This window comes from Acanthopagrus latus, chromosome 11 (genome assembly GCF_904848185.1).
Source record: "Acanthopagrus latus isolate v.2019 chromosome 11, fAcaLat1.1, whole genome shotgun sequence".
In the NCBI taxonomy this organism is placed as follows: Eukaryota; Metazoa; Chordata; class Actinopteri; order Spariformes; family Sparidae; genus Acanthopagrus; species Acanthopagrus latus.
Window position 1 is genome coordinate 18011007 of NC_051049.1, and position 25794 is coordinate 18036800.

Below are 25794 nucleotides of genomic sequence, written 5' to 3' on the forward strand. Positions count from 1 at the left end.
TACTCCAACAGTAATCAAACGAATTGGTAGGCACTGAAAAAAGTCCTGATAACCCCCCCTCGGGAAGCGCGTTCCCATCACACCACACGGTTGGCAAACATTCTGCTTGCTTTCCCAGTGTTATCCACAACTTTATCATCACACCCCTCCCCCGCCTCCCCATGAAGTCTATCTGTTTGTCAGTGCTGACACCCCTTTACAGACTGGCAGCAGAGGAAAAAACAGCTCAGGCGCAGGAGCTAATTCATTCGCAACTGAAGAGAGAAGAAGCTCCTTTTTTTTCTGTTGCTGGGTTGGGGGGCTGATTCTCCCACAGTGCAGTGAGAGATAAGGCTCCGGTAATTGGATAAGAATTGCCGAGGCTCTGCCAATAGTTTGTCTCGCTCGTCCCCCCCAGCATTTTGCGCACACACACACAAGCAGACACGCAGTGGAAATGAGCATGCAATTCAAATTTGAACTCCTGTCTTTTTTTTTTTTTTTCTCTTTCTCTGAAGAACTGCTGGATCAGTTATGTGAGGGGGGAAAAAAATGGTCTTGTTAATGCATGACAAATGTCCTAATACAACAGCACACGGGAAAATCTTGGGTCATGAATTGCGCTGATAGTAGCTATGGAATAATGAATGTTCGTGTGTGTATAATGATATGTAAACTGTGTTTTGCAATAAAAGTCTGTGTCTATTGTCAGCCTGTCTCTGTGCTGTCACCGAGGCAAATTTCTTTACACCTATTGTGCATGGAAATTAAATTCCTTCTCAATCCAAACCTGTTTTCCTCATCTCATCCACACTCTGCCTTCCTCCCGCAGCTGTTCCCTCCGCGCCGCGCAATGTCATCTCAAGTGTGAACGAGACCTCGCTCGTGCTGGAATGGAGCGAGCCTCGTGAGATGGGCAGCCGCGACGACATCTTCTACAACGTCATCTGTAAGAAGTGCCTGCCCGAGCGGGGAATGTGCTCGCGGTGTGACGACAACGTCGACATCTCGCCGCGCCACCTCGGCCTGACCCAGCGCCGCGTGACCGTCCGCAACCTGCAAGCGCACACGCAGTACAGCTTTGAGATCCAGGCGGTCAACGGCGTGTCCAACAAGAGCCCCTACACGCCTCAGTTCTCGACTGTGAACATCACCACCAATCAGGCCGGTAAGTTCAGCTGCAGCCTCGTGGCAGCCTGTCAGAGATCAGTCCCGAACTTGTAGGCACTGCCAACTTTCAGCGACTTGGGGAAAGACACAAAGAGAGTGTCAGCGAGTATGTTCGGTGCATAAGAAGTAGAGATCAATTCCTTGTATGCATGTAGGAGTATGTTACATATTTTCCCTTTGAAAAGGGATTGAGAAGGAAGACATTCTTCTGAATGAGCTTAGAAAGGGACCTTTTTCACACGCCCACACCCTGCTCTGTACTAACACTGCTGCAAATAGCAATAGCGAGGCAGTGCGTATTCAAAGTGTTGAACCCTCAGTATTCTCGCTGCCCACTGCTTCCAACCCACCGCTCCTCCAGCCCACAGCAACAACAGTAACTAGGCCAATATAGCAATCAGTGCTGAAATGAAATTTTATTGGTTCAGAAGACTCAAACCCAGCTGATCAAGAATAACTAATGGTAGTAATTAAAAGCTGCATGTGGTCCGTATAACAAGACGTGCGTGTAAATTAAATGTAAGGGTTTGTGATTATGAATTAAAAGAATAGGAGGAGTGCACGAGTTGGTCAGTGGGTAGATGGATACAGCAGACCTTTTTTAGTTTAGCTCAGTTGGTTCAGTTTACCTCAAATGAACTCAGTACATTCCAGTGCCACTGAGCTTACTCTACGCTTCTGTTCTTGAGTTGGTCTCTTTGTTGAAGATCTCCCAGGGCTCATAAGTTGTGCCTTGGATGTGTTCAGTCGCTATGTTAAACTTCTGCAGGCTGTGACAACACCGAGGATTATCCCTAGCTTCCCCATCATCTCTTTCGTCTCTCTGTGGCCTTGTCCACCTCACCTCTAACCTAGTGTTCCTGCTTCTAAAAGTTTTAAGGAATGCCTTCTGTTTGTGGAACGAGGACCCAAAGGTCCCCCGAGTGAGGGCCTTTTTGTTTTGTGAGGGGTCCAGCATTGGGCTGACAGGGACCACTGTCCATTCGTGGGTGCTTGAGCTCGGTAGGGCAGATAAAGAGAGGTGAATGGACAGGAGGGGGGCAACAGAGCATCAACTGTGATCAGATTATCCCCCTGGTATAGTCCCAAGACCATCCCTGCATGTGCATTCACCTTTTAAGAAGCAAAATAAATACTAGGGCGGTGATAAGCCCTGGAGGCCACCTCCATGGTTACTGCAACGTCTTCTCCCAGAGGAGGGCCCCTAATCCCCTGGCTGGAGTAACCAGGGGATCTGTCTAGGAAGCATTGTCTTCTGGGGGAGAAAGAGAGACGTGGAGGGACTGGGCGGATGGGGCTGCCATGGGAGGGAATAAGGCAGGTTTGAAGAGAGAGAGTAACAGAAGGATGTCTGGCCCGAAACACAGGCAGCAGAGGGAGAAAGGAAATGCGAGGACCTCCCCCTTCAAAGAGGTAAAAAAAAAAAAGGGGGATTAAAAAGCTTGAAGGAAGGAAGGAAGAAAGAGCACTGAGACAGAGCAGAGATGGAGGCATACGGTGATGAAAAGTGAAGAGGGGAAGCGAAGAGCTGAAGAGGACGGGGGGAAATGAGCGAGGGCGATTGTGGGAGCACAGGAACGAGCAAAGGAACATTTATGAGGAGAAGGTAGACAGTTGAAGTTATGAAACAAAAGTAATGGAGTAGACTGGGAGGAGAGTGAGTGAGTGAGTGAGTCAGAGGCACAGAGCAAGCCTGAAGTTTAAAAAAAAAAAGAGGAAAGAGAGACAGGAGAGGCAGACACACACTTGGCCATTAATAGGCATATGTGAACAAAGCATGAAAAGCTCAGGTGGGTGGAGTGCAAGTGTGTTTTAAACTCTTATGTGAGAGTGAGGAGCAACGCACGCATCTCTATTTGTGTAATTGTGTGCCCATTACGTAAATGGAGCAATCTATACAGTGCCGCGCACATTTGCTGGTGTGGTAACAGAACGTGTACGCGTATAGCAAATAGTGCTCATGATCTCTTACAAAAGAAGGCTCCGAAAACAGAGAAGGACATGGCTTCCTCCAAAGTTTGGAGCGAAAGCGCAACAGTAGTTAAGCGGGCGGTTAAAAGTGTGACAAGTCGCCGTCCGTGTGTGCGTGCTTGTGTCTAAGCTTGCCAACAGTCGGTGTATGGTGGGGGAACTGCATGTACCAGAGACTTATCCATCAGTTTTTGCAATGTGATTCTCTTGTCACAGGAGAATTAGACATCCCCTCTCGCTCCCCGAGGACTCTGGGTGGGAGAATTTGAGCATTAGTGGGGAATGGTTCTGCATACTAACTATTAGCCAAAGCCTTGCACAAAGCGCTCAGCCGAAGACTTTGTGTTTGGGCTTCTGTGGACACACAAAGGGCATAGAGCTTGAAAAGACATAAAAACAGAAAAAAAACGATAAATGAATTGGATTTTCCTCTATTTGTTTTTTGCCCTGTGCAGCTCCGTCTGCAGTGCCCACAGTTCACCTGATGGCGGCCTCGGCGAGCACCATGAGCCTGTCCTGGCTGCCTCCAGAGAAACCCAACGGAATCATTCTGGATTATGAGATTAAGTACCATGAGAAGGTAAGCAGCAATGTAAGTCAACGCCTCTAATTCAATCCAATTTCATTGACATGCATGGTCTCTGTTTCATCTGTGTTTCTGTAAATGTGCAAAACAATGCCTCTGCTGATAAACACATGGCCGCAGTGAGGCAAGACACCATTTCCAATATTAGCTTGTGTGTTCATCCTCCCCTACTTATTCCCCTCTATCCCTCCTTCCCTTTTCTCTTTCTTTCCTCTCAATCCTTTCCCATATTTCTATTATGCTCTGCCCTTTTCTGTACCCCTAATTCTATCTCTCCCTCTTGCCCTCCCTCATATCCCCCATCCTTTCTCAATCTATGCATTAGAGAGTTTTCTGTTTCTTCCAGGGGCCCAGAGGGCCGTGATTTGCCTCTGGGAGAGAACAAAGGGACTCAGTGTATTGCAGCTCTGTTTGTTGTCTTGTCGTTCGCCCGTTGGATTAACACACCAGCTTCAATCTGTCTCTCTTCATTTCTCTCTCTGTCGCTCTTGTCTCCATATTTTTCTCAGCCGTCTGTATGGATAGATTGGTCAGGCACGCCAGGGAGTTTAGGGCATCAGAGGGGAGTAATGAATGGTATTGTTTTCATCACTGACTGTCTTTGTCCCTGCAGGATCAGGGTGAGGCCATCGCCCATACCATGACTGCCCAGCGGAGCAATGCCCGCATTGAAGGCCTCAGGGCTGGTACACCCTATGTGGTGCAGGTCCGTGCCCGGACTGTGGCCGGTTACGGCCGTTACAGCAGCCCGGCCGACTTCAGCACCAACCTGCAAAGTACGTTACCCTTGTACCTTCTTCATTACCAAGGGATATATTGAGATATTTGTGGCTTAGCAGCAGTACCTCTATAATAGTGCTGTGCATAAGCTTCTGAGCATAATGGAGGCTCAAAAGCTTAAAGAGCCAGAAGCCATAAGGCCTATTTATCATGTGAAATCCTTGTAGAGAAATTGACTTAGGATGTGGTGACAATCTACCATTTTTTTTTGCCATCAGTCAAGGTATCACCTTCATTCTCAGTCCACACTATACAAATCAAAGTATGTCAAAAGACATACATACAAGACATAATCAAAGACAAAGTAAATGAACAGAATAGTCTTTATAAATGCATATATTGGTTGCACATTTTTTACTTGGCTTTATACTGCCTGAGGAACGCGAGGGCGTGCTTCACAGATGTTTGGCAGAACACACAGAGTGGCAACAGCCTTCAGCTACACACATGGACTTCAGCTAGTGTGGGTGTGTGTTTGTGACAAGTTCTCCAAGTAACCACTTTTTTTTCTTCTGCCCCTAAAGCCGACCCTCCAAAGTCATGGCAGGAGAAGCTGCCACTCATCGTGGGATCAGCCACCACCGCCTTGGTGTTCATCATTGCAGTTGTGGTCATCGCCATTGTCTGCCTCAGGTCAGAACACAGCTCCTTAGCCATGCTCTCAAAAAGTCAGAGTGCGTGAAAGATGAGCATGAGCAACTCAGGTAGCGATGGTGAATGACAGCGACACATGTACTTTTGTCTTGTCAGCTCTATGAGGACTTAAAGACACATTTGTGGAAAATAGTTTTTTTTCTTCAAGATGAAAAAAAAACTGCAATAGCTTCAAATGTCAACTTTGTTTGCATGTCCTCCAAACCACAACAGTCCCAGTGGATTGCTCAGCCACCTGTGAGGCCACTGAATGCCAGATTAGCCCTCTGAATCTGTGAGCAGTAAACAGCTTTGGCCAAAATGCTACTTTGCTCGCTGGACACAGCATGGTGGAGCAGCTGCTGGGCCTGATAGGCCTGCCCTCGTGGCCCAAGCACTCAGAATCAACTGTGCGGTTGCCCGACCACAAAGAACCCAGATGCGCCCCTGTCTGCTGGGTCCAATTGACTGGGAGGATGCGAGCTGCTGCTCAGACCTTTCAAAAAGTCTGACACTGCATCAGCTGGGTCTAACCACACTCGTTTATCCTTATACCACTCATTTGTCAAGCAGCAAATGCAGTTCGTGTGTATATATGTGTGTGAAAGGTTGGCACCCAGCGCTGACTGGCGCCCACTGGGCTCCCTCCACTAGCTAGTTCAGGCAGTGGCTGACAAGCGTGGGCATCGGTCACGCTAGACTGAATAATAATCTCCCTGGCTCCCCCTCCTCTCCTTCTCCCGCCTGCCTCTTCGTTCTCTTCTATTTTCACACCGCTACATTGTGTCTCTCTTAGGGTCTTGGCTCAGCCGCTGCTCAGACTGCCACAGAAGAAGAAGAAGAAGAAAAAAAAAATAGTAATAATACAAAACACTGAGCTTCGGCATATTCCGGAACCGAATTAGAATTTGAAATAAGATGCAAATCACCATCGGGTATTATTGCCCTGGTTACTGGTTAGACAACAAAGGAAGCACATTAACATGTTATTTCAGCCACCCAGCCCCCTCGCTCTGTCATCGTCTTCATGCCTCCCCCCCGGTGCAGAAGGGACACATGGAGGAAGATGAGAATACAGAAACAGAGACACATGGGTAAAAGAGAACACAAGACAGGGGAGAGACGGCTGAAAAACAGAGGGCCCATAAGAAGAAAATAAGAGGCAGACGGAATTGAAATGAACAGTGCGATGTCTGTGGGGCGAGGAAGGCGAGATAGCTGAGCTTGCTGTTTGAGTCTGCTTTTGTCTCAGCTGCTCGTTTTGGTGGCACCAAGAGCGAATGGCTCTCGCTCTCCTCTTCAAACAATGGTGCGACATCCTTTTGTTTGGTCTCGCGTTACAGTCCCCAGGATGACTCATTCCACCACCAGACATTGATCCAATCTTTATCTACAGCGTATCCCTCGCCTACAATACCAAAAAAAAAAAAAAAAAAACACCAAAAAACAACACGTCTTCGCCGAGACACATTGTAGTGTGGCTGCATCTCTTCAGACATTATTAAGGATCTGTTTTCCCCTCATGCCTTTGTTCCTTCCCAGTATTTGCACCATGCAGCGTGGCGTCCACGTGACTCAGTTCGTCTTTTCATCTCTCTCAACAGAAAGCAGAGAAACGGCTCAGAGTCGGAGTACACAGAGAAACTGCAGCAGTACAGTAAGTCTCTTTGCTGAGATGCGCCTCCTTATTGCATTATTCTCACTCTAACTCCAGCAGTATCCCTGTATACCAACCAAGCAGTGACTGAGCATCATCAACCACTAGCTCAAACGACATGAACAGGCTTGACCACCAAGTGTCAGAAATTATTAGAAAGGATCTCGCTTTGATCTATACTTCTATACTTCTCTACTTACAGAAATTTTGTTTTACGCCATAAATTCACTTTCCTGTTCTTGCCACTGAATCCCCAATAGTAACGCCGGGAATGAAGGTCTACATTGACCCCTTCACCTACGAGGACCCCAACGAGGCAGTGCGCGAATTCGCCAAGGAGATCGACGTCTCCTGCGTGAAGATCGAGGAGGTCATTGGCGCAGGTAACCCACCAAAGCTCCTGAGCTACAGGGGGAAGACTGCTAGTCACCTCCAGGCCATACCGTTAGAGGACTTCACACCAAGCGGTACTTTCACTCAATTCATCACTGGCCCTCTCCTTGCTCCCCCTCCTCTCCCACACTCGTCACCTCTTATAAAAAAAAAAAAAAAAAAAAAAAAACCTTTTCCACATTGTTAAAGATGTCTCCACCACTCTCCTGTGTTTCTAAGCATTACTAGATACAGTCACAGTCCTAGCACCTTACATTGTTTACCACGCCATTGTGCATTTAGAGTAGCTGTGTAACCTTCTGTATGGTGGATTGTGGATTTGTCTTAAAAAAAAAACAACAGAGCCCAATCCTGGAACAAGAGACGATTTGTGTAAAGACATATATTTAGTTTAAATAAATATGAAACAGCTGTGATTTCTAATGGAAGCAGCATTCGGACAATGCCAGCCCCGTACAGACCGAGTTTATTTCTCTTGGGGACATTTTAATCCTGAGCGAGTGCATGTGTTAGTGGTTTTTCTCTTATCTGTCCCAGTATTAATTACAGCACTATTGTGTTTTGTGCCGTGTTTTAAGGTGTATTAGCTCATGAAGTTCCCCAGTTTAAGTTTCCAATCCCAATTTTAAATCTCAGCAGTTGAGTTCATTCGAGTTCATCGATGTGATATAATTTCACACGACCCCATTATTAGGTTTAGGATAGACTGTTATTGAAAGACCACGTGGACACATTGGTTATGGCTATCTTACAGCCCGGAGAATGTGTTGTGTTCTTCAGAGCAATTTCGCCAAGGAGCAGGCTAACCCCCCTGCAATATTAATCCCATCTGGACGGGGCGTAAAATGTTAAATGTTTCTGGTCCAGGATTGGCCGTCTCTGACCCTGCCCACTTGTCCTGAGAACCTCTTTACTAAAGAGGGCTTCTACTGGATCACTTTATTTGACCCATGTTCCTAGCACTTCAAGAATGCCCCCCACCCCCCCTTTAGAAACAACCCTTCCCCAACGTTTGATGTTGTAGATAGCAAATTTTTTCATGTATTTGATATATTTGATAGTAATATCTCTGCTCAAAAGCTGCAGGACTGTGCCAAGTGAGGTTGATTTTTCTTAGCATTGTATCTGAGCCAAAATGGAGGACGTTGTGATGGCAGAGATGGGAGTTCCTACTACTGCTTCTGCTACTACCATTACTACTGCTACTACTACTACAACAGCTCTTCTACTGCTGAGGCTACTACTTGAAACCCGTCGCTTCCCAGCATTCGCCTCAAAGTGACGAACCCTCAACCCCTGTCTCCCCTGTCCCCCTCCCCTCCTCTACCCCCCCTTCCTCAATCCATCCCTCCATTCCTCCCGCCCCCCCCCACCCTCTCCTCCCCTGACTTCCGCCCCTTAATCACTTGTGCACCTGTGTTGACACACATTGCTCTCATCGTCTAATTTGTCTTGCATTCTTGCACACGCTTGGTGTAGACTCTAAACGTAAAGCGTCCGCGACCCCAAGAACCCCCAAGCTTCTGTCTCCACCTCTCTCCTCTTCCTGCGCCCGCTTCACCAGCCACTCCGAAGCTTAGCACCACCCCCCCCGATCCTCACTCTCTCCCTCCTCTCTCCCCCTGAGCTCCTCTCACCCTGTCGCCATACTTTACCCATTTTTTTTTTGTTGTTGTTGTTGCAGTTTTTCAACTCTACGTCTTCTCACATTTCATCATCATGTCTCACACTCGACATGATGTGTCCTATAATCCGTAGCTTAACAGCATAAAGTCACTGTTTGCTCCCCCTGTCACCACCACCCCTTCACACTGGCCTGGAGTCCTGGCTTCTCTTGCAGTCCCCCCTGTCCCACCCCTCCTGCTACCCTTCCCTGGCTCCTTGGTTCTAACCAGTTAACTGTTCCCCTCTCCCTTCTTTTCCCCCACTCTCCTCCACTCTTCCGTCATTCCTCTCTCCCCTCTCTTTCTCTCTCTCTCTCTCCTTTTTGCTGTTTTTCTGGCTGTCTCGCCTGGGCTCTCGCAGGAGAGTTTGGGGAGGTGTGCCGCGGTCGCCTCAAGCTGCCCGGGCGCCGGGAGATCATCGTGGCCATCAAGACTCTCAAGGTGGGCTACACTGACCGCCAGAGGAGAGACTTCCTGTCCGAGGCTTCCATCATGGGCCAGTTCGACCACCCCAACATTATCCGTCTGGAGGGCGTGGTCACCAAGAGCCGGCCAGTGATGATCGTGACCGAGTTCATGGAGAACGGAGCGCTGGACTCTTTCCTAAGGGTGAGGAAACGGGGACGCACAAGAACAGCTCTTGCGTTAGCCACGCCCTGCAAAACACGTCTTTGTGATTTTATCAATAATGCAACATTAAGCAAAGCCTTATCCAAATCTGCTTGATCTTGCTTTTAGTCGTCTCACTTTTCTTCTGAGCCACATAATGTCTTCTAAAGCTCTGCAGCAGAGCCCACAATGGGTACCTGACAAGTGCTGCATTCAGGCAGTTGGTGGCATTTACAAAAGAGCTCAGTCTCCAATGAATCACTGCCTCAAAGTCACATTATGCATTGTCTGCCAGAAAAAAGGGGGTGATATGAGGGGATAGAGAGACGAGAGGAATGGGGGATGGTAGAAAGGAGCAGGACGTAACAGTGTAAAGTGATAGGAGATGAAAGATGTGGGTTATAGGAAAAATAAAGGCAGGTGAAGAAGACGACATATTCTTTTGATACCGCAGCCTTGATCTACAGTCACATTTCTTCTGTCGTTATTTCTCTTCTCTTTCTCCAGCTCAACGACGGGCAGTTCACCGTCATCCAGCTGGTCGGCATGCTGCGCGGAATCGCAGCGGGAATGAAGTACCTGTCAGACATGAACTACGTGCACAGAGACTTGGCCGCCCGCAACATATTGGTCAACAGTAATCTGGTGTGTAAGGTGTCGGATTTCGGGCTCTCTCGTTTCCTCGAGGACGACCCCACGGACCCCACCTACACCAGCTCCCTGGTGAGTCAGGGCGTTAAGTGTGTGAATGTGTTCGTCTTAAGTGTGCCCATGTTTGAAATCAATGTTTAAAGGTGCTACGCGTAATGTTTCAACATCAATACATCACCATTACGTTAAATTTAGCCAGAAAAAAAGTCAAGTGTGAGTGTATTCAGAACATAGATCTGTGTCAGGTCTATTCCCACATGACATGAACATTTTTGGTAGTTTTTTTTTTTTTTTTTTTTTCCCCTCTCACTGTGTATGATAGGTGCAGGTGGGGAGAATAAGAACAGTTGAAAGAATGCACCTAAGCTTGTGTTGTTCTGCAGTTTAATTAATGTTTATCGCTGATTTCTGGGACATTTTGAAGTCACAATAAAAGGATAGAATTATTTTTACCTACACATGTTTCCGCTTGTTGCCACTGAGGTTGGAACAGACATTTTTTACAAGATCATTAGCCGACTAATTAGTGAAATGTCCTTCCACGCGATACAATTCGTGGAATTGGCAAAGCAGGTTAAGGCACATAAGAAACGGCCCCTTTGAGAGTGAATATAATTGTCATAAATGAACAAGAGCTCTGGTATAAAGATAGACAGCCTCCTCCGGCCTTTATTCCGAAGTTTACTGTGCGTGCCTCTGGGCTGCTGGCATGTCAAAACAGGAAGAGAGTTGTCGTCTTTTCCATGCAAACCAGCTGAGGGATAGAACAAGTGATTACGGCTGATTGAAAAGTCACTTTCAACGTGTAAATCTTTGCAAAGACACCTAGAGCAATGTCAGGAAGACTGAGGGAAATTATGCTGACAGGAAGAAATGGTATTAATTGGAAAGTGTTTTTTTTAATTTGACAGACACTTCAGCATCTGCTCCAATCACCTCGCCTATAGTTCAATCAGAATGATAGTTGTATGGAAAGATTTCGTGATGGTGATATACTGATGTCGAAAAATACAGCTTGTAGCACGTTAAGTGTTCCCTATACCTTCATGTGTTTGTGCACATCGTTTACTGTGACCGTGTAACTAACCTTGTGTGTGTGTACGTGGCTTTCGGGTTCTGCAGCATGCGCCCAAGTGTTGTGCATCAATGTTTCCCTTAGCCAGTGTTTTTCTCACCCTCTCTCTTCCTCTTGTATGTGTGTGACTCTGTGTTTGTGCTCCATCCCTCCAGTATTTCATGCTCACCTACTCATTCGCATATCCACAGGGCGGGAAAATCCCCATCCGCTGGACGGCTCCGGAGGCCATCGCCTACAGGAAGTTCACCTCGGCCAGCGATGTGTGGAGCTACGGCATCGTCATGTGGGAAGTGATGTCGTACGGCGAGCGGCCGTACTGGGACATGAGCAATCAAGATGTAAGCTGATATGAAGATTTACTTTTTTTTAACCCCGGTGAGATGTTATCTCACCGACAATTTTAAAGATTATATTCTGCCGAAATATCCAACATTAAACAGTACCAGGAGACATAAATGTAGACGTTTAAGATCGTAATAGTTTTCAGCCGCTTTTGCTTCACCGTCCACAAGCCATTTTCCACTCACAACTACCACTCAAAGCTAATCTTTCTCTGGCCCTTATTTCTATAGATTCCCTAAAGCCCTTTTTCGTGTTTATCTCGGACTCTCACATCATTTCCCACATTCATCCTCTTCCATCCTCCCTCGCTCGCTCTTTCCAATCGACCCGTCTCTCTCGCCTTGAGTTGTCCATCCTCCCCTCCACACCGCACCCCTGCGATTAGAGAGTGATTGTGATTTCTCTGTCACCCCTCCTCAGGTGATAAATGCCGTGGAGCAGGACTATCGACTGCCCCCACCCATGGACTGCCCCACAGCGCTGCACCAGCTCATGTTGGACTGCTGGGTGAAAGAGAGGAACCTGCGACCCAAATTCACCCAGATCGTGGCCACGCTGGACAAGCTTATCCGCAACGCCGCCAGCCTCAAGGTGGTCACCAACAGCACACAGTCCACCGGGTAAGCCGTCGCATTGTGATGTAAAAAATGTGTTGGTCGCTTTGAGTTCAGACTCAGCGCGGAAGCCCTCGTCAAGCCAAGCTTAAAGCTCTCAGTTTACCTGGAAGTTATTTGGCAGATTCGGTATTTACATGAAGGGCATTGATGTCAAAAATTATAGTCAAAGCTTTAAGGATGGTAGTGCTGATGAGTTCTGGTTTTCTCGAGTCATATGTTGGAGGGAAAACTGCTAGACTCTTGTGACTGATTAAAGTTACAGGTTATGAGTTTACTGAATGAAGTCACTTGCCATTTCAGCCGCGAGGGAGCTGGCATTTGTACCTGAGCCAGAGCGGCCGTGATAATGATTTCCATTGTACAAATATTCCTTATCCAATTTTGATACAGCGTACGTGAGTCACTCTGACTCTGCTGTAACAGTCGCCTCCCGTAAAGTGCACATTTCTTCCCATGCAGCTGTGCAGTTCCCACGAATGCAGCCTGGGCCACTATGCAAATCCAAATTTACCACAGCTCAATACGGCCCTTAAAGCGACACCCTCGCCAAACTGGGAGCTCGATCAATGATGTCGCATCTGCATTTAGCCGCGCTGCCTCTCTCCCCACAACCTGTTTCTTGGAAAGAATTCGGAGGATAGAAGGTGGCAGCAGTTTGGAGCGACAGCGAGGAGGATGACCTACCTATCTGTTCCTGCATCAGGGTCTCTGTGTCTTGAGGGAGGGCCGCAGACAATCCTGGTTCGGGCTCATGGGGGAAACCAGGGTCTCGGTTGGCCACCGGAGTGACGTTCTTAGAAGATTAAGCTTGCGGTTAATTAGCTCGATTAAGGCGATGCAAAAAAGAGATGGGAGCGCCTTTTAATTAGCCACTAACGAGATTTTAAACGGGCCAGCGGAGAGAGGTGGCCTCCTGCCGACAAACCTAACAAGGGAGAAGTGAGAGATGATACCGTCGTCCTGTTCACCATTGAAGGGTGGCTGGAGGTTAGCTAACACTGTCTGGGATCAAAGTCCTTCGGTTGTGTGTGTTCGGTGCACTTGACGTGGCTGCATGTAGTGTCATGAGTAAATGAGCTACGATGGCCTTAGGCTTCTGGCGCCAACGGCATGAGTCATTTCTGTGTTTATCTTTCTACTGCTGAGTCTCTGTTCTGAATTCACACTTGAAAAATGAATCGCATCCACTCTCTAAACTATTTAGAAAATACTCAGAAGTAGCGGTGATTAGGTGCAGACCGTTGCATTGTTTCGTGTTGCGAAAGGGTTGCACTTGAATGCACCACAAAGTATTCAGTCGAAAGTGTGACAGTGGCCGACGGTTATTGTTTGCCTGGTGTGTCGGGGCCTTATAAGATGAGACTTTCCCAGCCTCTGACTTTGGGTAAGGGTTAAAAATGTTCTTTTGGCCTCGGCCCGCAATTGTTGCACTGGCTAGCATACAGTATAACTTAGCTCTCCCGCTGTGTTTTTGCTTGTGGCTCACATATGTTCAGCGTCGAGTCTGGACCCTTTTGAAGCCAACTTAAGAGGAGGAGGACTAACAATACTCCATTAAGAGAAGCCAGAGTCTAGCGTTAACGACGGCCCGAGGCCTCAGGCTCCGAAGCACAGGCCTTATTAAAAATCACTCCATCTACACCACTCAATGGAGCCTCTGTATCACTGTTATTAACTCCCCCCTTCATGCTTTTTCTCCTTTCTCCCTCTTTTCTCTCCCCATTCCTCTTTTAATTGTTAATGAATCTAATGCCATCAAAAAGGATGACAGGGATCAACAGAGCAGAGAGGAGCCCAGACAGTGGCGCTCTTTCAGCTCGCCTGCTCCCTCATCTGTTTCTCCTCCTTCAGCTTCATGCCTCCCTCTCCACCTCCACCTCCACCTCCACCTCCTCTCCTGTTCATCCGCTCCACTTCGCTCTGAGTTGTAGCACAGGTTTATTAAAACTCCCAAGGTGGCCTCTCTATCTGCAGCATTGATCAGCACAAACTTTCTTCTTTAGAGAAAGGCCCTTTTGGGCTGTCAACAGGTGCGCAGAAACATGCAAAACACACTTAAACGCAGTTTTAGAAGTACACACACACACACACACACACACACGGCACCACCGCACGAGCAAGTACAGTATGGTACACACAGATGCACAGTCAAACACGCCATCCATGTACTGCCAGAATCTGCATATTGATGAGTCAGACCTACTGTGCACATATGAGCAACATCTGAGCAACATCTGTGTTTACATTCCACAAATGTTTCTCCACTGTCATGTCGGGTTTTTTCAGCTCAAACACACCCTGAGCCAATGTATTTTAAAAGCAACAATAATGCTCTATGGTGAATATATGGCTTATTTCCTGAGAGTTAGACCCGTGTTCATACCAGCAGCCCGAATTTGTGCTGTCCATTAAAACTGCATGGAATCCAATCGTTCCAGATCAGATTCAAACCACATTTGTAGGTGGTTTGTAAATGCAATGAGAAAAAGAGTACAACAGATCAGATTGGATTTCATGTGGGGTTGTTTTCAGTTTTTTTTCGGTCCCCATGTGACCCAGCAATATCTCATTTCATCAGGAAAAACAGGAAGTGAGTTTTCTAGATACTTGGAACAGTTTCGTGAGGGTTCACAAAGGAGGCATTCCACATTCTTACTTCATGGATGCAGCCAGTAAAATGCAGCCTTGACAGAAAAAAAAAAAAGAGAGAGGTCACCTTTCACATGAATCTTATCCAGTACCTTGTAAATAACAATGTGGGTAGTCCTCAGTCGAGACCAGATTGGACATCTGCTCTGTTGACGCGCACCATCTCGCCTCGCCAGCTGCAGCGCCAGCATCCACCACCCAAGCCTCCAGCCAGTCTCTCCACAGTCATAAAACTGCCCCCACCACCACCACCACACGCTCTGCACACAACTCCTTACATGTGGAGGAGAGGAGAGGAGAGAGAGGAGAGGGGGGAGAGGTGGAGAGATGGAGAGGTGGCGCTCAGCGGGGGGCGTTTAGGGGTGAGGTTGGCCGGTAGAGGCAGTAGAGTGACGACCTTAACCCTCTCTCTCTCTCTCTCTCTCTCTGTTTCTCTTTCTCCTCCCCCCCCAACTCCCCGATGTAGGGTATCCCAGCCCTTGCTTGACCGCTGTGTGCCAGACTATACCACTTTCACCACTGTGGGGGACTGGCTGGACGCCATCAAGATGAGCCGCTACCGTGACAACTTCGTCAACGCCGGATTCGCTTCCTTTGACCTGGTGGCCCAGATGACAGCAGAGTGAGTGGAGAGGGAGCGGATTCAGCTAATCAGGCCTGAAGTGATTGACTGGGCTGAGTTTGATAGTCAAATTAGTTAGATACACATTGACCTTGAGGGAATAAAAATAGTCTCAGGGATAAATAAAACACGACAAGATGTGGAGAGAGGGCTCTGGGATGGCTCGAGCATCAAATGACTAAATGTAAAGGATGACAAAAACACATCTTACTTTACTGGTACACCCGGCAGACATTTCTGAATACATTTGCAATGAAGATAAATTATGTCTTGGAGATATACAGTAGTCGCCACCAGTTTTAAAAAAAAGGAAAATGTGAGATTTACAACCTCCCCAGGAGACACAAGAGAGAGGGATTCTGAGTGCTTTTCCTGTAATTTGGTGTGTAATTGACCAATCGGGATAGTTTTGCTGTATAAATGCGAAGGATCATTTCACCAGGAGGGGACTAGTAACAATCACCCGCCTCCGATGAACAACTCGCAAACAACAGTCGCACGGTTCCGCCGCTCAGCGCAGTTTGTCAGCGAGCACCGGTGGCCGCTTCCGTAGCGACGATCTGCAGTTGACCTTGACGACTCACCCACCTTCTGCCGTGTTTACAAACAGGAAATGATGTAATGTAAGTCATGGAAATTGGAGCCCAGTGATGATCAAATAAATGAATTAGGATTATAATGATAAATAAATTATCCTCATTAGCCGCATAATAGGCAATGGAGGTGGGGGTAATTTGTTTCAATTTGGCCGGGCTGACAGGTGTGGCGTACTGTGGCTCTCTGTTGCCCTTAATGGCCAGTAATTCCTCTAATGGTGCCCATTTATTATCATTTCATCCTCCATCGCTGCTCTGATGGGGATGACAAAATATGATAAAAAACAGAAAAACACCATTTATTTGTGTGAAATTGCGTTGATGCACCCTTATTTGGAGTTGGAGAGGATGGATTCGCAGTGTGGGTATTTCTGTAGGTGTGCACATGCACTCACTGTATGTATGTGTGTGTGTGTTCATGTGTAGGTCGAGGTGTACTACAATAGATGGGGCCACAAAGTCATTGAGACAAGCAGAGTGTATGGTGTCTGTGCGTAATATTAGATTATCCAGTATTTGTGTGTGTGTTTGTGTGTGCGCGACTGAACGGAGAGGACACAGACTGTGGCAGAGTCCCAGCAGTTAGCTAATCGCTGCCCCAGACGCCGTCCGCTCTCTCCTCAGCTATCGACTGGGGAAATCAAACAAGTGAGCGGAAAGGAGAGCTTCTCGTGATGTTATTGTACAGTGTTAAATCAACATGGCCGCAGTGATTAGATTATGCCATCTGACTAATGGCGGCCAAAGCAGGTGCGCTCTCCCAGGCCTTTTTAAGGGTGTAGTAATGTCAACTGTATGTCAACATTTTCATTTTTTTTCTCGCTGCGCCGCCGACCCGAGGTCAAGGCTCACTCACTCTGATCTCACCGTAGCTGCCGAAAGACTGATTAGCACTCTTTAGTCTTATGTGGCGTGTTTTTCTTGGATATTTTAAGCACTGAGCAATGTTGTGCAATAATGATTCTAAGCATGGAGGACGGGCTTTTAACTGAGTAGTTTGAAGAGTATCTCCCATAAAAAAAAAAAGAAAAAAAAAAGAGAGATCCTTTGGTTCCTTGTTTCTGTAGCTAAGTGGTGTGAAGTCTACCAGCTGCCCAACAGTAGCTACATTTGCACGTTAATCATCGACTATCACATTATGGACCTTTGACTCCCTCCTCTTGCCCACCTGCCAGGCTACAGAAGTATGTTGGAGTAACCATAGCTGGATGAGTGTCCCCATTCTGTTGACATACGCTCTTGTCAGCCATTTTTTTTATGGGCGATTGCCAGGGTGCTCCGTTCCCAGCCGGTAGAGTGTGTTTACTCATGGTTGAAAAGTGAAATTTGCACTTCAACTTTGGGCATGTGATGTTTGTCTCCTTTTTTTTTTTTTATGGCTGAGCCACCTGTTCTTATTTTTTTTTCTTCTCCTTTCTTCTCGCTCCACAGGGACTTGCTGCGGATAGGGGTGACGTTGGCTGGCCATCAGAAGAAGATTCTCGGTAGCATTCAGGATATGAGACTACAGATGAACCAAACACTTCCTGTCCAGGTGTGAGCGACAGGACACACAGACCGTTACAGTCGAAGGACAGCCGGACAGGAAAACGGGGGAGGAACTGTGCCAGAGAGAGCCATTGGAAAACCCTAGCTGCCTGACCCATCTCTGCCAATTAGACGCTATGAAACTGGCTTGCAGTGCCTCTGACTTTTTTTTTTTTGTTGTTGTTGTTTTTTTTTCTTTATTTCACTACCACTTCCATTTCCTGTTCCCGCTTTTTTGTTGTTAATCGTCACCGTTTCTTTTCTTTTCCATCCAATCAGAATAAGTGTGTTTTTTGAAAGAGGAAGACAAGTTGACCCCTCCCCCCCATACCCCATGCGTGCCTCACCAGCTCTGGTGTGGGTTTGACGTTTGCATGCATGTGTGTTCTAGTGAGGTTGGCCTTAGCCCTGCAACTGAAACGTCACACTCCGATCCTCATGCAAGAGTCCCCCCCCCCCCGCCCCCCTGACCTCTCAACCCAGCTTCGATGGACGTAGTGAAGAATGAACGCCCCGGTGTAAAAAAAAAAAACAAAAAAAAAGTGGACAGACGTTCACACATAAAAACAAAAAAAAAACAAACAGAGGACCCGCAGGAGATAGAGGACGGTTCTTTCCCTGATAGAAGTTGTTTTACTGTGCACGTGTGTGTCATTCTCCATCTTCATATTGAAGGTGTGTTATCTAAAAGGGCACTTGCTGGAGAAGGGTGAGGTGGTGGAAGAGGAAATATTAGGTCAAAGGTCAAGAGGATGACAGAGGTGAAATGGGTCAATGGAGAGCGGCCACATTTTTGGACACTTGTTTTGGCCGCTGATCGACGACCTCTTCACTCTGACCTGGAGTGACTCAGGATAGCTCCACAGCTTGGGATCACCTGCTCGTCAACTGTGTTTTTACACATGAAAACCTTTTATTTTTGTTTGTCCACACTAGTTTTTTCTTTCTTTTTTTTTTTTTCTTCTCATGGCTTTCTTACACAATTTTATTGGGAGATTTGTGGTTTCAAAATGGCCGGTCAAACCCCCACTGGACACTTTACTGTGATCGCGGGGAGACAAGGACTGTGGCAAAACACTATAGAAAGACCACTTGGCCTTTTTGTGTGCATTTTTTGTAAGTGTGTGTGCGCGCATGTGTGCGTGTATGCGTGATTACGTGTGCTTGGATGTGCGGGTGTGTCAAGTTGCACACGAGTATACTGTACAATACAGCTTCCGCTATTTGCCACCGTGGAGAATTAACGCATGAACTGAACCGTGACAAGGAGCAAATATATCTGAAACAATTACGCTATATTCTGTGGACAACTGTTAAACATTCTTTTTTATTGAATCCAAAAAAAAAAATGAACTTAGGACATACATATATATATAAAATTCTATATATATATATATGCATCATGCAGAGACTGAGAGGAACCATGACGGACACCTTACTTTCTACTTACTATTATCTGGATTTAGAAATAATCAAAATTCTTGTTTTAATTTCTTGACATCCTGCCCTATGTATTTATTTGTACCCCCACCCCCACCCACCGGCACCCAGACGGACTTCAGGCCATTTGGGACAGTGGACTTGGAACAATCAGAGAGGACGAGAGAGACTCCAAGAGGATTCACCTAAATGAATTGATGATTATTAAAACAAATGAAAAATTGCATATAAATTGGATATTGTATTTTTGTTGTTGTTCTAAACAGCCTGTACATGTTTTGTAACAAAAATACGATAAATAACAACAAAAAATGGTGTTTTGACAAAAATGGAAGTGCTGTTGTGAAATGTTTGATCCGGAGCAAAACTAATGGAAAGAAAGAAGAAGGGAGATGGGGGGGAGGTAGAGAGGAAGAGATGAACCCATGGTTGGACTACATGTTGCCCTTTTGCTCTCCGTCCACTGTTCGTGTGAGTGTCTGTGTTCCAATTTTGTCTGTGCAAACCTGTACTGGACATTAAGCTTCCCCGATCCATTCTCGTTCTTGAGCGATTGCGAAGCGCCGAGCCGTTCCTAATCGTCTTCCAGGCACATTGTTTTCAACTCCAAACCTCCTGAGAAACAACTCCAACGACATCTCGGTGGTCTGCTTGTGTTTTGATTTTACTTCATCACCATCAAACCCGATAATGAGATCCTCTTAACCTTCTTATTTAGGGCTGTTAAAGAGTCATTAGGGAGGGAGGTTCAGATATAAAGCAGCCTGCCTGAGTCGGCGGAGCCTCCATCACTAGGCCTGCAGTTTTGCAACTCGTCTGAGAATCCAGAGCCGTCAGAACACGGACCTGTTGGTCTCTAGCTGTCAGGTCGATTAATGCCAGTTTGGCATCGCGAGGATACGAGCAATGCGGCGAGGGCAGACATACGGCGGGCTGACCTATCATTATCTCTCTTCATTTCCTGTCTGGCCTGCAATCATCCTGTCTCAGCTCAGGCTGCTGCATGATTAGTACAGTGCAGGATCAACAGCCCTGGCACGCAGACAGCGAAAATCTGCAGGCCCCCCCTCATCCTAAATGATAGCAGCTGCATCACGGAGACTGTATTATTTCTCTTCTCACGGGGGGGGGTGTTTGAAGGTGGAGGATGAGGGGACGGGGCTGCATCACTGGTGCGATCCTCCAGACAGTATCCATATTGTTTTGGTTGGAGCTGATCAATGCAACATGTTAATATTATTAGTTAGCTGTATAATGATAGCGTGCTTAGTGGCCATGCGGTGTGTCGTGCCATATTACTCGTGTCGGCCTCTCTGTGAGTCCCCTCAGAAGTCGTGGAGGATATTATGCAAAACGTTCCTGTTGTTACTGTTCATTGTTATTCCACAGACACGTTTCTCACCACCGCTCGTACATTCTGTAAAGGGCTTACTAACCTGTAGCAGTTGTGGTACACGATCGAGTAGTGATTTAACTGTTATGCACTCAAACTGTGCAGGAAATAAGTCGTATATCTTTACATTTGTTTTCAGCCAAGCGCCCCTTCGATTTCTGATACTGTGTCTGGGCATCAGAAGCGCCGGTGTCGTCAGCATGATTTGCCATCATGACGAGACAGTGTTGAAAGTGCCTGTTGGATGTGCAAACATTTAGTTCTTTGTCATTTCGTAAAAAAAAAAAAAAAAAAAAATCATGTTGTCTCTCCGGGAAGCGATGCAGCAGTTTTGATTGGAAAACAGTGACACAAACAGTCCACATATCGGAGAATTGATGCAATCAGAAAATCTCACTTTTACCCAAAGTCTCCCAGAAATACAAAACATTCACTCTCTCTTCCAATCAGGTAAAACCCCGCTGTTGCATACTCGCATGTGACACCAAAAGACACAGTTGATGAGCACGGAGAAGAGAAAAGGAGGGGCATACGTGGGCTAAACACAATCAGATGGCAGACATGCCCACTCATGAAAAATGGCAGCGCTTTGGAGCCCGCACGAACTATTGATGAGGTGCACATGGTGCAACCGGGGTCTGGAGCTGTGTTCGCCAAAGTCAGCGGGCCGTGAGTGATGAGCTCAACTGGCACTGTTGCACATCTTAAAATGATTAAACTGCCACCACATCAACTGCAAACAATTCATCTTTTAGCAGGTTTTTTTTTCTTTTCGCACATTCGCGGGAGTGTTTAATATTCGACGTTCAGAGAGAGGAAAGAAAATTCACCCTCTCTTGTGTGTGTGTGTGTGTGTGTGTGTGTGTTTTTATTTTGTTCATCCCTCTGGCTGCGTGTTTGCTGAAATTAAGATGGACTGTTATGTTCTAGTGTGTGTGTGTGTGTGTGTGTGTGTGTGTCAGAGAGTATGTGTGTGAAATAAAAAGGATTGCCATTTTATACAGACAACACTTTGATCAGCTGCATTTAAGCTTTGTCAGATGTGTTTTTTTTTTCCTGTGTGTGCCAATAGGATTCAAACTATTCCAACATTCCTTCCACCTTTTCTTTCCCTATTTTACATCCTCCACAGATCATGAAACAAACACACCCACCCTTCCCCCGAAGCCCCTCACCACTCACTAACTTTTCTTTTCTTCAGTTGGTTTGTTTTGAATAAATATATACAGTACTGTCTTCTCCTTCTGTCTTCTAACAAGCTCACCCCACATCTGTCCCTCGGTCACTTTTTTATAAACCCCCCCTCTTCAAACAAGGAAGTGATATGTTTCAGAGAGTACTGTACATGTGTAGTGAACCAGGAGAGGAGCGCTAAGAAATGCAATTGTTAGTTCCTCTTTGAAGAAGCATTAAGATGTATTTAATGGTGCAGACATACACAACAAATTACTTTAAAAAAAAAAAAAAAAATGATGATGCATTCTTGTAGAAATATTTTTAAAAGACCCTTTTTGCAATTAAATTATTTAAGAAATGTGACCCGATCTCCTGACTGAGTCTTTATGTTTGTGTTTCCGAGTCGATAACTCATCCGTGTCGACCAAATTGTTCTTCCGCGAGGGACCGCGCCAACGCGTAATCACGCACATGTTCCCCCGGTCAAGACACGGCACATTCAGTTTTGCTGCTTATCATTTATCTCTCGCTGCTATAATCATTACCAGGGCTCCATAGAGTTTTTCAGCGTTTATCGCAATAACAATTTCTTGATGAGAAAGTGGCGCCAGGGCCTCAGTTCAGACAGCCGTCGTCCTTCGTATAAATGCACCACACCTCCGGAATCAATCCTGCGTGTTTCTGTAAACGTGCTTGGTGTACCTGTGAGCTGCGATCGTCATTTCTTTCATCTGAAGCTGTCTGATTAGATTTGTTTGTGTCTCAGACAGGTTCAGGTTGGCCTTATTCCCGTTGCTGTGGAATAGCCTGAGGCCATTTGAAGTAGCACTGTCTGCGAAAGAAAATATTATTTCTATTTTCTAATGCCTCCTCTCATCTTTATAGCTACAGGCACATGATGAATGGATATTGATCTTTTGGAGAAGTTACACAGAGTTCATCTATTTCTAATGTTCCTTCAGTTGCTGTGTTCCTTTGCCATTATCCAGGTTGTAACTGTGACTTAGAGACCGCTATTATGAAGTGGCGTCCGGAATACAGTCGCGCGAAGCTGCACGCGCTCCGAGGACACCTTGCAAGCACAATCCCGAATCAGGTATAATCTCTCTAAATGGTGCCATCACCACGGGGGCCGCTATTGCATGTCGGGCCTCCCAAGTTTGCGAGAGATGTTGTCACAATCAAACCGAAAAAAAAAAAAAAGTTTTGCAATCCAAAAGTACAGCTCCGTCAATGCTACGCAACAACGAAAGCTCCCCCCGTATTGTCTTTCAAGTCCACTAATTTATATGAGCTCCACTCATCTCTGCAGGCACCGAGCCAACAGTCTTGTTTTGCAGTGAAAAAAAAAGGGGGGAAAGATGCTCAGATCATATATTCTACCTCATCCGCCCCTCGCCTTGTCCCCGGGCTCCCCCCCCCCCCCCCGGTCCAATTAAATTCAGAGCCATGAATCGGGTGGTCTCGCTGTCTGGGTAGAGCAGACGCGCTCGGAGAAGTTTCAACTGAGGATTACGTGGTTTCTTTTTTGCGTTGCAGCAGGCAGAATAAATATCATCTCAGAACTTTTCTTTTTTATAGCTTCGAGTCGATCATTTGACAACATCACCATCTCCACTGATGGCGTTGGATTTGCCAGGCACGTGTCGAAGGTCGACAGTGTCACAGGCACGTAATCTGCATTTTCTTCTCGAATCAAGTTTCTGTGTTTCCATGGTGGCAGAAGAAAACAAAAAAACAAAAAAACAAAAAAACAAAAAACGTGAACATATAAGTTAACCACAGCTGTGCTTATCCCCGAGACAGACCGGAGACCGTATCATAGGTTGTGAGTTGTTTCGACTAGCCTGGACGGCAGGTGCTCCTTCAGCGCTTGATACATAGCATAATCTGTCAGCTTTGGAGTAAGTATGGACCGATGCCAAGATGAACTAAAAGCACTGTATACTTCCCCATGGCTGTTGACACTGTGTCACATTACTCCGATGCTGGGGAAAAAAAAGAAAAAAAGATTGATCGCGTGCAGGCCTGTTTCATCTAAATATGTCATATAATGCGAGGGAGAATTATTGAGATGTCAATAGAGATCAACGTCTTATCCCCACTCGGTCGGCGAGGCTGCATTAGCATAAATATCGCTCGGCATTAGCATGTCTTAGCTGCGCGTCGGTCAGGAAGAGGATCAATGCGAAACATGATCGCGAGGCAACATGAAGAAAAAAGAATAAAGAAATCCACTCCTTTACATCCTCCTTGCGCACCCCCACCCCGCAGACTCTGTCCCCCTTTATTCTCTCTTATTCCCTACAGAATCTCCCTCACCAGCTCCCCCGATGGCACCCCCACACCCGTCCTCTGTCTACTTTTTGTTATCCTCTCCCATCTCCTCTGCCATAATCCCTCTCTTTCACTTTAGCTTGGCACAGCTAATTGGTCACGTCTGTACTGTGACATGGGGACCTGACATAATTGCTGGACAAATAGCAAGGCGTTTAGCTTCGGACCTGTCTGGGCTAAGCTGTACACAGACACCAGCCGACTGGAAAGCCTAATTACCACTCCGGCCCTGCAACTTGCTAATTGGCAAACGCGTCCAACAAAGAGGCATGTGTGTCTACTTGCATGCGTGTGTATGTGTGTGTGTGTGTATTTGTCTGCACCTTTGTTTCCTTCCTGTAGCCCTAGCATGCGAAAACAAAAAGTACTTTACAAAAACTATGTGCATGATATGAGTCATGGTTTCCAAGAGTTTCAAACTGTGTCATTAATTTTAATTTAATTGCATTTCCAAATAGTCATCTGCGAAGTGTCAGTTTCAGTGTGTCGGGCATCACATTTCTCACTGCTGCTGTATTATTTTGCTCTCCGTCATGACGATGCTAATTAAATTTCCCGTTCGATTAGCTGATCTCATTCCAGACTTTCTCCACACACCGTACTTTAACTTTCTTCTCTCATTTTTTTTTTTTTTTTTAATTGTCAACACCCCCAACACAGCGTCTCTTCCAACACATGCACTCACTTACAGACCTGAATGAACCGATTTTCGCATCTCAGGGATTTTGGTCTTTGATTAGTTCCTGTTACTTTATATGTTGCACTACTGACCTATGACTACAGATAGATAAATTATAAACTACAGAAGTAAATGTTAAAAAAAGCTCTTGGTTTACACTTTTCTTACTTGCAGTATTGGAAATATGTATTTCCAAAAATGTGTATGGGGCTGAACAAAACAATTGCAGAATGCTGTTTTAATTGCTATATTTGATAATTATGTCTCGAGGTGAGTGCATGTTATTCATATAACTGCAATTAGCCAAGAGGCAAGAGGCATCTATAGTCTCTGGACAGGTTGGACAACCTGAAGCCAGCAAAATCAAAAACAAAAAACACGTTTCTAACACCAAGCATGATGTACGGCATGTCGATTGCAGTGGATGGATAAAACAGAGCGAATTGCGGCAATACAAAACAAAAACAAACAACACAAGCTAACGCAGACCATTAAACAAAAATTACAGCAACTTCACAGTAAATATTTCAGACAAACATTTCCGTAGTGGAAGGGTGCATGTTTTAAATCTGCAGGCGAACTCTTCCGTTCACACAATCACAAAGGGCTGTCCTATTGCAAAACCCCCTGAAATATTTGACCACCCGCTCACATCACCCCCTTCCCCAAAAATGGGGACCCGACCTCTTCTGTCCCAGAACAAGCATCCTATTGTTGGGTGTTTGGGTGCAGCTGCATGGTCTTTCTGTCTGATGGGCTGAGCACGTCTGCCAGGGAAACAATATTCGACGGGACTGCGCCCGGGGTCCGGGGGGGTGACCTGGAGTTCACGGTCGAAGATGGACAGTCGGTGGGAATCCATCACATGTGAGCGGTGCGGCGGCCTTCAGGTGCGTCAAAGCCAATGAACAAGCGCGTCAAAGTGCCGCTGTGGGGAGATAAGATGTCCTCATGGCTGCAGTTATCAAGATAGAGCCTTAATTCACTGTAAACAGAGCATAATAGCAGCGCCACTATGCATAAATCACACGGCCTAGCATGAAAGCGCGCTGACGCGGGCCCCGCCACTCGGGGGAATAGAGCTCACACGTACAGCAATGCATAAATGATGCTTGGTGAGATAATGAATTTACTTTCCTCCGGCCCCCCTGCTGAGCTCATGTCCTCATCACAGTTCAGCAGACAGCGAGCAGGTTTGTGTTTCGGTGTCTTTATGGGGGGTTTATGCAAAAAAGGCTTTTGGCG

At 46.3% G+C, this 25794-nt stretch overlaps 1 protein-coding gene across 6 annotated transcripts in view; it reads left to right on the forward strand.

Moving 5' to 3' along the window:
• LOC119028652 (ephrin type-B receptor 3-like) overlaps window positions 1–19201 on the forward strand; it is a 60153-nt gene extending 40952 nt beyond the window's left edge. The window contains exons 5-16 of one of the 6 annotated variants that reach the window (XM_037114875.1): window positions 812–1147; window positions 3576–3712; window positions 4320–4482; window positions 5011–5119; window positions 6724–6776; window positions 7025–7243; window positions 9195–9442; window positions 9950–10165; window positions 11360–11509; window positions 11934–12133; window positions 15246–15401; window positions 17429–19201. In XM_037114875.1, coding sequence (XP_036970770.1) covers window positions 812–1147; window positions 3576–3712; window positions 4320–4482; window positions 5011–5119; window positions 6724–6776; window positions 7025–7243; window positions 9195–9442; window positions 9950–10165; window positions 11360–11509; window positions 11934–12133; window positions 15246–15401; window positions 17429–17537 — 2096 coding nt within the window. In that variant the 3' untranslated portion in view covers window positions 17538–19201. The remainder of the gene's footprint in view (window positions 1–811; window positions 1148–3575; window positions 3713–4319; window positions 4483–5010; window positions 5120–6723; window positions 6777–7024; window positions 7244–9194; window positions 9443–9949; window positions 10166–11359; window positions 11510–11933; window positions 12134–15245; window positions 15402–17428) is intronic. The other 5 variants (XM_037114877.1, XM_037114876.1, XM_037114878.1 and 2 more) reach the window with 5 other exon arrangements.
• Window positions 19202–25794: the final 6593 nt, after the last annotated feature.